This window comes from Olea europaea, chromosome 19, assembly GCF_002742605.1.
Source record: "Olea europaea var. sylvestris chromosome 19, O_europaea_v1, whole genome shotgun sequence".
Lineage (NCBI taxonomy): Eukaryota > Viridiplantae > Streptophyta > Magnoliopsida > Lamiales > Oleaceae > Olea > Olea europaea.
Genome location: NC_036255.1, coordinates 9,498,800 through 9,511,150, shown reverse-complemented (window position 1 = coordinate 9,511,150; position 12,351 = coordinate 9,498,800). Strand labels below are relative to the sequence as shown.

General features: G+C 36.0%; 1 protein-coding gene across 2 annotated transcripts; it reads left to right on the top strand.

Moving 5' to 3' along the window:
- Nucleotides 1-338: 338 nt before the first annotated feature.
- LOC111368746 (helicase-like transcription factor CHR28) lies at nucleotides 339-12,347 on the top strand. Of its 2 annotated transcripts, none has more exons than XM_022990164.1 (11): nucleotides 339-816; nucleotides 1,213-1,252; nucleotides 3,817-4,991; nucleotides 7,057-7,128; nucleotides 7,834-7,911; nucleotides 8,009-8,876; nucleotides 9,507-9,637; nucleotides 9,725-9,946; nucleotides 10,979-11,575; nucleotides 11,657-11,866; nucleotides 12,026-12,347. In XM_022990164.1, the coding sequence occupies exons 1-11, from the start codon at nucleotides 664-666 to the stop codon at nucleotides 12,131-12,133; spliced, it is 3,654 nt and encodes a 1,217-aa protein (XP_022845932.1). In that variant the 5' UTR covers nucleotides 339-663; the 3' UTR covers nucleotides 12,134-12,347. The 2 variants fall into 2 exon arrangements, with proteins under 2 accessions (XP_022845932.1, XP_022845933.1); XM_022990165.1 differs by having other exon boundaries at nucleotides 340-816; nucleotides 1,213-1,256.
- The last annotated feature ends 4 nt before the right edge of the window (nucleotides 12,348-12,351 follow it).

Here is a 12,351-nt window from a genome sequence, read left to right as displayed (position 1 = left end):
GTTTGACACAATAGAAGACACATGTCTTGACAAAATGGTGTTTATATCTACTTACACTTCCAATTAAATTCGTTTTCTTACGTTCAAAATTATTTGTCCCTTCAAAGAAAAATCTTATTTGGAAAAAAAAAAAGTGCTTTTAAACTTATGTCTACTTGTATACACCCAAATGGTGTAATTATAAATTAAAAATAATAGGTCACACGTTTTCCTTCTTCCACAAGACAACTATATACTATGTGCACAAGAACAAGGTGACTTTCCCAAACTTTTCCTAATCCTAATGTGAAACGGACAACGCGGCGCACATTAACCTAAGTCCCCTTGTTCTACATTTCCCACTATTTGCAGTTAAAAAACTCCCAAAGAAAACAGAATACTGAATAGTCAAAATTTATAAGTCGTTAACCTACCTCATATTTTCCCCTAACTTGCGCCTCCCCCGATTTTTTTCCTTTTGCCGTTCTGAAAAATTCACGGAACTTGCAAAGAATCTTCTTGTTAAATTCCACACAATTTGATTTGTTCATATATATACGTTTTATATATGCATATGGAAGGAGAGGATTTCGATTGATTTTCTGTGGAAGGGAAAATTAGGGTTTTTCTTTTATTTTATTTTTTGCAAATGATAAAGATTTGGGTAGAGATAAGAAGATTGAGATGATGATGGCTGAGACAGATGGGAGATCATCGATGATAATGGAGGAATTATTTCGGGCGGACGATAATTGTGATGACGTATACCTCGATCTGGACTCTTTCTGGACTCTCATGGGTGGCCCTCCTGAACAGGATCCTTCAGGAGCTTCACAGGTTAGATACTAAAGTTTTTTTTCTGTTGGTATAATTTTACTTTTTAGTTTTAAAGTCTGGATTTCCGAGATGTTTGGTTTGTTTAAATTGATTGATTTAGTGGGATTTGAATATGACCGAGTTTAGATTGATGTGATTGCACGGTGAATTGGTCTGAGCAGCTTTTGGCAAACATTTGGATTTTTGTACAAGTAGGCGATCTTGATGGCAAATGAATGATATTTGGGTTTTTGGAGTCTATACTTGCGAACATCCCCTCCCAGTTCTTCTCCATCTTTCCTGCAAATATCTGCATAAAATTCTCAACAACCTTCTGACTATGATGTTAACTTGTTTTACGATTTCATTCTTATTGATTTATGCTTGATTTTTTAGTTTTCTCTTGTTAACTTGCAGGTGAGGCCAGAGAATTCATCATCAAACGACACCCCACAAGGTTGGTAAGCAATTTTGTGATATGGGTTGGTACAATATTTTATTTATTTATACACTTTTCTCTTAAGTGTTGAGAGTGATGTGGGGATGAAATAAATTATTCCTTTTGCCGTAGCCTGGCTTACATCTGGCACCTGTCCTACCTATGTCCATATAATTCTAGCTTTAGTCATAGAGGAGCTTACAAGTTACATTGAAGATGAGAATTCTTGGTGTCTGTATATGTTGATGGCATGGTTTTAGTCGATGAGACTAGAATTGTTATATATTGTAAGATAGAACTTTGGAGACGTACATTATAATTTGAAGATACTAGCTTAAGTAGAAGTAAGACAGAATGCATTGAATGCCCATTTAGTCATAGTTGGAGTAAAGATTATATTAGAGTTGCTATTAGGAATCTTGTCCCAAATAGTGAGTGTTCTAGTTATATAGGTTTGATACTAATGAGGACGAATACCTTGTGAAGAATGCAATGCATACGAGTGGAGCAAGATAGATGAAATGAAGAAGTGTACAAAGATTTTATGTGATGGTAAGATACGATTAATATCAAAACGAAGTTACACAAAATAAATGGCTAAAAGAATAGCAAGGCTTTATGACTTTGTATATGAGCACTCTAAATTTTTTTCTCATTTATAGATGAAGTATAGAAAGCGTTTGTTTGATCTAGTTCAACGAAGTTAGTTATTTTAACTCATCATTAAAATTCGTGACTTAAGGTAAAGGAATATATATACACATACATAATTATATATACTAGTCATTATTAAAACACTACAACCCATTATATTCAAAATCAGTGTGAATTCCCTTCAGAACCATATTATGAGAATCATAAATATCTGCTTGGCTTGTTGTCATCCCCACATGTAATATCCTGGTACTTGCATGATATGAGACCACAGGCTTGTCATGGTGATCCAGCATACCTCAAGCTGGTCAGAAAGGATGACCCATTCCTGGAGAGTAATAATAAAATATTTTTGTTCCATTATCCAGTGAATTGAGTGGATGTGTTCTCGTGTGAATACTGTAGTTACACATATGATTCACATTTTTAACATCTTAGTACGCCCGTAGCACTTTTTCTTTTCTTTTTATTTGGTCCACACTTTCATTTCTTTCATGTGGCTACTTATGTAGGATTGTGATATTCATTTTGGCCATTCATTTCACTTTACAAAAATTTCATTATTGGATGGCCAACACTTTTGGCTCTGAAAATATATCTGGACCATAATAACACCATGAATAGTATCAGAGTATTCATTTTCATGCTCCTTGATGTACTAGGATTCATTCATTTCATTCTTCCTCAATAAATTAAATCATGGAATCATAAAATGCATTGAAATATAGAGTATTTAAATTCGAAATATTGCTGCTCAAGTTAAACACAAGGAATATTAAACATGGTAGGTGAAAAAACCACTTAAATTGAAATGAAGGCGTTAATAAATTCAACTGCAATAATAATAACAAGATCTAATTGAGTAAAAAAAAAAAATTTGTTGCAACATTTCTTATTCCATAAATTTATTTACCCATGGTCCTAGCTCCACTCACCTTCATCTTGGTTTTTTTCCTGGTATTAAATTGTATTAGCTACAAAATTTCTTAAAAAATGAAAGAATTAGGCAAAATAAAATTGTATATGAAATAAACCTTTACTGTCACCACCACGTGGCCACATGATCACAGCCATGTGGCAACATGGTCCCGACAGATACATTAAAAATTCTTTAATATCTCTGCTTCTCCTTTACTATATATATATATATATATATATATATATATATATATATATTTATTTATTTGATTTATTTTTTATTATTATTATTTTCTCTATATGTTACATTGTATGTAAGGTTATTATAGGACAAAATGTCGCTAAAATGAACATAACAAAAATATTGTTATTAAGATGGACACAAATTTTAAGAAAAGCGAATATATGCTAACAAGTGGCTGTGAACAACTGAGGGTAAATAAAGAGGAGATGACTCAAGTGAATGGTGCTTGTATTTCTTAGATCTTAAAACTCCCTTTCACTAGAGCGATGTGATTTCAACAGATTATGTTAAAGAGGGGGAGATGATCCTAAATTAACAAGGCTGGACGTGATTGTGAAAATTTTAGTTGCTATGGTTTTTTCAGTAATGGATTGAAGGGAATGGTACAAAAGACATCTAGTAAAATCCTATTTTTTTAAAACTGGAAATAAGGTCCTTGTTGAATCTTTTTCAACAAAGAATACATCACTCTATAATCTTAATCTTTTATTTTAATACCCCTTGTTTTCTTCAAACTACTGATGCAATAGGAGTTTTAATAATCCTTGCTAGGGTAAGTAGTTATCTGCTTTGATTGTACTGAATTCACCGAAGTCGATCTAATATAGTTGTTTCTTGTTATAATATAGTGAAAATATAGTGTTTAGAGTTTTAAACCTCATGATATAGCGTAGTATTTTTCTAATGCTTGTGCGTTAGTTGTAGTAGGTTAGTGTTCATTGCACATGTATTCTGAATCTCTGGTATGAAATGGTATTGTTTGCAGGTTTCTATCACAACCAACTGATGGAAGAAAATGATCTCAGAACCTCTGTTGCACAAATAGGTGAATCATGTATCATCGATGGTGATGGGTCTTCACATGAAGCTTCTCATGCCGAGTCTAGTTCTTGTGAAATTCCTGGGGGGGATGTTCCAGATTTCTTATCTGGAAATGGTGATACGTATTTTTTACATTCTGATAATACATCTCATTTTGCTCCATTGAATCCAGATTTGCCTTATAGTGAAGTATTTAATTCGTCGTCCAGCGAGGATAATTGGATGATGAACATATTGGATGGAGCGGAGGTTCCAACTCAGGACTTCATTAGGCCGATGATATTCGAGGATCTAGTTGGAAATGACGTTGGACAGCTGAATGCTAATTTTGGAAGTGATAACCTTGTTTCTGCAAGCAATGGTATTCCATTTACTAAATCGAGTGACATGCATACGATGAGAAGTGCGTCAGATTATGCCATTCCAAGTGTTTTTTCAAATGTTTTCAGCAAAGTATATGATCATGTAAAGATTGAGAAGAAAGGGGAATCAATTACATCCAGTGACATAGCTTTCAGGTCTTCTGAAGTAATTGACGGTGTAAAAGGTAGGAACTTCTTTGGTGTTGATGATGGGCTTTCTACTAATGGTGACATAAAATGGTCTTTGTCCAATTCTCCAGCTCCCTGTTCAAGTAAGAATAATTTGCCCCATATGAACTATGAGAAAGATGACATATCAAAGAGAGCTCGCTTTTCTCTTGGTACAGTTGATGAAACTTCTGCAAAAAATCCCACATTAGTTGCTTACGGTTGTGGTCCTACTGTACAGGCAGCAGAGCAACCTGCCTTACTGCCATCCACCTCAATTAAGCAACAATTTAGTTGTTTAGAGACAGAACAAACACCCAAGGTTAATGATTCTTATATTTCAAATATCAACTGCCAAGGGTCTCAGGGTGGTTCAGTGCATCAAAGCTACCTCGTTGATGACGATTCTGATCTATGTATTCTGGAGGATGTGAGTGCACCACCGTGCATAAATACCACTGCAGCAAGTGCCAAGTTGGTTGCTGCTTCCCATCTTTCCACATCAAGAGACCCTATGAGCCACATGGTAGCGGCCCATTCAAAGATTAGACAGAATGACGAAAGATTTATCTATCGAGTTGCTTTGCGGGTAGGTTCCTGAACTAATATTTGTATTCTTTAACGAGCTGTAGTTAACTATCATTTTGTTTAATTTAAGTAATAAACCAATTTAGCGATATTTGTTCCTTCTCTCAGGCTTAAGCTCTGTCTGGTCTTCCTTCCCCATTCCCCACAGGCTTCCGTCGTTATAATGATCCATTTATACATATGTCCTCTCTTAGAAATTTTGTTTGTAAATCGACCAACATGTTGAGGTCTTGATTTGTGATATTTTGATGGGAATAGGACTATATTGTGCCATTTTTATGTTGTCTAGAACTTTTTGTACATACGCCGGGCTGTTTAAATATTGGCTCTCAGTAATGTATCCTTTCTCTGAGAAACAACTAAAATCATCCTTTTCTTTCGTTTATTATTGTGCATCTATGTAGTCTAAAGAAATATTGTTTAGAGAAAAGAAGAAAGAGTGTCCTAGAGTAAAAAGTTATGGATATCTTTTCGTTGGCTTCATATAGGGTCTATTTTATTGCGTTAACTCTGTCATGCTATTCTATACGTACTTTTTTTTTTAGTTATTTATTTATTTTTCTCCTAGACCAGATTATTTTGCCTCTGCCTTTTTAAAGTAGGTATACTACTGGAATCATCAATAAATAGTGCATTGATTTATTTTTTTATTATTATTATTATTTTTAAATTCAATTCTATAGATTTTTGTATTTTAATTATCTTAAGCTGCCCAAGTCTTAATCATCTTGGTGGATGCTCTCTGTAAAAGGAGATTTTGGGAAAAATAATATCACTATTATATTTTGAGAAGTGATTTAATAGTTTTTGGTTGCCGTCATGTTGTCAATAGATGTTGCTCTATTTTTCTCGTTTCCTGACTAAATTAATACACTGGTATAAAAGCTACTTTTCGAACCTACTTTTTGAGGTATGTATTTTGTAACTAGATCTTGGGTTCTGCTTTCTACACATGCTTCAAAATGCAAATATCTTATCGTCAAAATTTGCATGAATTCCTTCTCTGGGGTACAAAAGGGACTTTAAATGAGACCTCGAAAGTTCTTTCGTTTTTTTTTTCTCTAGGGGAATCTCTTACACAGTGTTTTTACAAGTAGAGGCTTTTGAGAAGGGAAATATGGGCTGAAAAATGAATGCTATCTTAGCAGAAATGAAAAAAATGCAATAATCCTCTCAAGCAATGAAGACATGAGGGTGAAGCTATCACAGAAGCTTTATCCATGTTCTGACCTTGTCTGTATTTCCCCTAAGCGATGGTGCTTCCAGTGGCCTGTGCTCATAGACTGATGGACATGAGATTCCAGTCATGACAAATTGATTCATTGATAGATAAACCGGAACCTGTAGCTTGTGGCTTATACCTCTTGTGAAGATCAGTTTGTTGCACAAATCCCTTCCTGTTGAAAACTACTCTTCCATTTCTCTTTTGGATGTTCTAGAATATAAATGTTATCCACTTTCTTTAAATTGAGAATTTCGTATTTTAGTTGAATAATTTTCAACTCCATATGTGGACCACTTGCCTGAATGTGGCTTATGACCCTACTCGCCAGTATCACGTTGTTGCAACTCTCATCTGAATGTGTGTTAGGCCAGACTAAGACATTAATTTTGAGTCAGAGTGATATTTTTTTAGCCTGTGGTGCAAGATCTTACTTCTATTTTTTGAATGGAGAATAGCTTCTTTTGCTGCATCATTTATCTTTTGAATCTATTCATGTATTGTGGTTCAGTGTTAACTTGGTTTATGAATTTAATTAATATTTTTGTGTGATAATTCTTCGGAAGTTATGTGGCTAGCTGCCTATCATTTTCCCCAGAGTACTAGAATTGTTTATTTAGAAATTTTAAATGGTATTACTTTTGACATTTTACCCATTTTTCGAACTGTCTTAAGTGGTATAACTGGTACATGAAAGTAATTCTTGCTACCATATATGGCCTGATAAGGTTTCTTGTGAAAAACCATTATGCGTGTCATATTTCCAACAGTTCTAGTTTTTCCCCCCTTTAATCTTTCTGTTTTGATGGTAATTTATCTGATCAAAGCTTCTACAATGTGGCAGGATCTTTCACAGCCAAAATCAGAAGCTACTCCACCAGATGGCCTTTTGGCTGTACCTCTGTTGAAACACCAGGTATGGAATTTTTTTACAAGTTTTTGTATTGGAATAATAAGGATTCGATGTATCTATGCTGATTCTATACCGCTTAGTGTATCTTCAGTTGAGGAGGAAGTTGTCAGAGAGAACCAATTTCCCCTTTGCTTCTTATTGCGTTTAAAATCCCTTTCCATTTCCATATTATGCCATACAGCTTTTCTTTTCTTTCTTTCTTCCTTCCAAAATGTATGTTGACATTTCTCAATAACGGTTGGCTTTGTAGCAGCTTTTGCCTGATGCAGATTTGTTTATTTTGGGCTGTTGGAATGGAAAATTTGTTTGGACTGGCACATGGAAAGGATTAGTATATTTTTAACAAAAGTCCCTGGATCACTTTTAAACCTCAAACTTTTTCGAATTATATTTCATGTTTTGACACATTTCAGTAGAACATCTGTTGTGTTTCCATTTTAAAGACATGGAAAAAAAATGCGGATTGTTTGCATATTCCTTGGTTTCAATTATTCTTTGCTTTGAATTTATGCATGTTTTCAACTTGAGTTGGGTTTATTTGTATAACTTGAGTTGTTACTTCATATTGTCGTCATTATCTTCATTACTTTTATACCATAAGGATGGGGACTTGCTCTTTCTTGGTACATCCTGCCTTATCTCTGCTTAATGTTCATTGGTGGGTAGATTGGAAATAACCCTACTAATAGTAATTCAATTTCTGGACAGCGAATTGCTTTAGCATGGATGGTCAACAAGGAGACGGGTGTGTCATGCTGTTCTGGTGGATTTCTCGCTGATGATCAGGTTGGCTCACGTGTGTCGTTCTTTTTAAGGTTGTAAATCCTGATCATTACCTCGTAACAATCTTCTCATCTCAGGTTTTGTGCTACTATATTGGCAGGGACTTGGGAAGACTGTATCAACAATTGCACTTATACTGAAGGAAAGGTCTCCAACTGCTAAAGCGTCTACAGCGAATGAAGAACAATGCAAGGCAGAGACATTAAATCTGGATGAGGAGGATGGTGTGTCTGAGATCCATAAATCGGAGCAAGGAGCCAAATCTTGTCAAGTTGACGGATCCCCCATCAGTGGGACACGCATGCAAGCAAAGGGTAGGCCACCTGCTGGAACACTTATTGTATGTCCGACAAGTGTTCTTCGACAGTGGTATGACGAGTTACGCAATAAAGTAACAAGGGAAGCTGATCTCTCAGTTCTAGTCTACCACGGAAGCAACCGTACAAAGGATCCTCTTGAGCTGGCTAAGTACGATGTTGTACTTACGACATATTCAATTGTGAGCATGGAGGTGCCGAAGCAGCCTCTTGTTGATGAATATGAAGATGAGATTGAATCTGAATCTAGATTTTATGGTAGAAAAAGGAACTACCCTGAAAATAAAAAATCCTCGAAGAGTAAGAAGGGCAAGAAAGGAATTGACAATGAATTACTATCTGGCCCTCTTGCCAAGGTTGGATGGTTTCGGGTTGTACTCGATGAGGCTCAAAGCATTAAGAATCATAGAACCCAAACAGCTAGGGCATGTTGGGGACTTCGTGCTAAACGTAGGTGGTGCTTATCGGGGACACCTATCCAGAATGCAATCGATGATCTTTATAGCTACTTCAGATTTCTCAGATATGATCCGTATGCTGTTTTTCAGTTCTTTTGCTCTACGCTAAAGGTGCCAATACATAGGAACCCAAAAGTTGGGTACAAAAAGCTACAAGCTGTGCTAAAGACTATAATGCTGCGTCGAACCAAAGGTAAGAAAGATGGTTTTGCTTTCATTATAAGCAATGCATACTAGTGTGGATATCACAAAGATTTGATTTATGCAAAGGATAATTGTTTGTTTTCATGTGTATGTTAATAAGTTCTATGCATGGAATGAACTGGTCTAATCTAGACCCTGGAGCTTGCTCTGCTTGGTATTCTTAAAGATAAAGCTCACTGCTTGGTATTCTTAATGATAAAGCTCAATCAGTCTTTTGTAGCATATTGGTGTGGCAATGTTGGCCTTTATTAGTCTGGCTCTGTTTCCCTGACCCAAAAAATGCACCTCAAGCATTTCAATCTTCATATTAACCAGTTGAACCATAAAAAGATTTTTTACCGTAACAGGGCTTCTGTTACCTGTTTAGCGAATTCAATTTAGTGGCTTAGGCTGCTCAATTGGCAACTTCACTTTTGAAATAATATTTTGGCATATTTTGATTCATGACTATCTGTTCGAAATTATAAGTGTAGCTTTCCAAAAAATAACTATAACTCTATAGCTAGTGCCCAATTTGCACTTCCTGTATCATTTCAGCACTCTCTGTAGAACTGCATATTAAACTGTATGAGCATTCTGCAGGAGCATAATGATATGTTTGTGGCATTCTTTGATCTAGGTACTCTTATTGATGGAGAACCAATCATCAATCTCCCCCCCAAAACAATAGAATTGAAAAAAGTGGATTTTTCAAAGGAGGAACGAGATTTCTATCGCAGTCTTGAGGCTGATTCACGTGCTCAATTTGCAGTATGTTTTATATAGAGGGCAATAACGCATGTATATGTTTTTGTGGATCTGCTATTCCTAATTTTTAAATCTCTTGATGTATACCAGGAATATGCTGCTGCTGGAACTGTCAAACAAAATTATGTCAACATATTACTGATGCTTCTGCGGCTTCGACAAGCTTGTGACCACCCTCTTCTTGTTAGTGGATTCAGTACTAATGCAAAAATGACTGCCTCCATTGAGATGGCCAAGAAACTTCCTCAGGAGAAACGAATTAGCCTTCTGAATTGTTTGGAAGCCTCTTTGGCAATTTGTGGAATATGCAGTGTAAGTGCTTATTTAGAGGCTGTCCTTAAAAACTGCTTTATATTTGATATTTAACGTAACTCCAATATTAAGCTGTCATCTTTGGGTAATATTTCTGGTTCTAGCCATGAATGCTGACCCTCCCTCGCTCCTCTCTCTGGGAGTCTTGGGGGTGGTGGGGTTGTCTCATATTAAGAAATTTGATTGTTTACATAAACAATTGGGATTCATCTTATATAGTCTTCCTTACAGTTATCTGTAGATTATTGAAGCTTTGCCATGATAGATGATATAGTGGGATTATCACAGCTGAGATTTTTGTTCGTCACAAGGAGCAATTTAGGCTGCTAACATTTTGGCATTTGCAACAGCTGAACTGTGATTCTGTAATGGCCATAAGTATCAGCCGATGACAATTAATAAATTGTAGTGGGGGTTCTATAACTGTGTTTACTTCTCTCTTCATCTTCTTGGGAACTTGTAACAATTTGAACTTATTTTCCTTTTGGAACATTGCAATTGAAGTTAAGAACAGAAGATGCAAATTTTAAGACCATGTCAGTCCTTAGCCCTTGTTTGGGCTTCATTTTTCCAAAAATGCATTTTTTTCAGAACTCATTTTCAACCATATATTCTCCCATAAAATAATGTTACACGTAAAACCAAAACTTTTTACTATTTTTTAACCACACATTCTATAAAACTCGCTATTCCAAAACATTTTTGGTGTAGTAATGTACTTTAACTCTTCAGGAAGATGCACAGTACTTGCTTTTCTAATTCTTCTGCCTGGATATTCGATGTGTCCTTTTGGTTACAGTGGTTATGCGTGCTTCTTAATGCTTGTTAGTTTGTTCAAGCATTTTGACTGCTATATATTTATGGTGGTGTAATAGTTGTCCATTTTGCCATTTTATCAATTCTTGCGTTTTAAGTTATATATTTTGTGACCTGCCCTGCTTAAGTTTTGCTGTTACAATTTCTATTTCCTTCTAGAGAACTCTCAGTATGTGCTATTATCTTTCTTGACATATTTTTCCTAATTCGTTGCAGGATCCACCGGAAGATGCTGTTGTAACAGTCTGTGGTCATGTCTTTTGCAATCAGTGCATAAGCGAGCATTTAACGGGTGATGATACTCAGTGTCCCACCAAGACTTGCAAAACTCGTCTCGATATATCGTCCGTGTTTTCTATAACAACCCTACGGATTGCTCTATCTGTTGATGGGTTCAGCAAGGCTAATATTAATGGTTCATCTGGTTCAGAAGAAGCTCAGTTGTCTGAGCCTTGTTCTTTGAGTTGTCCATATGATTCCTCAAAAATTAAGGCTGCTCTTGAGGTCCTGCTATCCTTGTCTAAACCTGAGGATTGTGCCTCAAGAACAAGCTCCTCAGGATCCTCAGTTGGAGCTTCTTTTTCAGAAAATTTACCTGGGATAGCTAATGAAAGTCCAGACTTGAGTGGATGTTCAAACTCTTTGGTTAAAGTAGGGGGAGAGAAAGCTATTGTTTTCTCACAATGGACGGGGATGTTGAATTTGCTCGAAGCTTGTTTGAAGGACTCTACCATTCAATACAGGAGACTTGATGGAACAATGTCTGTTGGTGCCAGAGACAACGCCGTGAAAGATTTCAATACCAATCCCGAGGTTCGTTAGATTATTTTCATCTTGTATTAGGAATTCCTGATTTGTATATTCAAAGGACTAAATTGTGGAATTTTGTGCCAGGTTACTGTTATGATAATGTCTTTGAAAGCTGCAAGTCTTGGACTGAACATGGTTGCTGCTTGTCATGTCCTCCTCCTGGACCTGTGGTGGAACCCAACCACTGAAGATCAAGCCATTGATAGAGCACACCGTATTGGGCAGACACGTCCGGTTTCAGTTTTGAGACTGACAGTGAAAGATACAGTAGAAGATCGCATTTTGGCTCTTCAGGTATATTTTTGTGATTTTGATTAAATTTCCATCTCAATTTTTGTTTCTGATATGGAAAGCGGCAGCTAAAAAGGGAAGAAAATTGAACATTTGACATCATATGTGGTACTCGGTTCTCATTTGTTGTGCAATAACTCTCAAATGTTTGGCAATTTCCAGCAAAAGAAGAGGTTAATGGTTTCATCTGCATTTGGAGAAGACGAGACTGGTGGCCGTCAAACACGGCTTACTGTGGATGACCTGAAATATCTATTCATGGCTGATTAAACACATCTCAGGGATTCAGCTTGGTACTTCATTTATATTCTTTATTAGCTAATCATAGCAGCAGCATTTTTCCGGAGAAGCTTCGAAATAGATCCATAGAATTAGCAGCAAAGAATAGATGACCTTAGTTCACAGCATAATCTCATGGATTATCTTTAAAGGATTTACGGACAAAGAAATTGTATATTTTTATTTTTTGAACAAGGGATTTTCATTTT

Bases quoted from the DNA above. Each gene is read 5' to 3' on its own strand.
- LOC111368746 (XM_022990164.1), top strand. From the start codon at position 664: ATGATGATGGCTGAGACAGATGGGAGATCATCGATGATAATGGAGGAA. The intron at 7,912-8,008 runs GTTGGCTCACGT...CTATATTGGCAG, and splicing joins GATTTCTCGCTGATGATCAG to GGACTTGGGAAGACTGTATC. The intron at 11,576-11,656 runs GTTCGTTAGATT...ATTTTGTGCCAG, and splicing joins ATTTCAATACCAATCCCGAG to GTTACTGTTATGATAATGTC.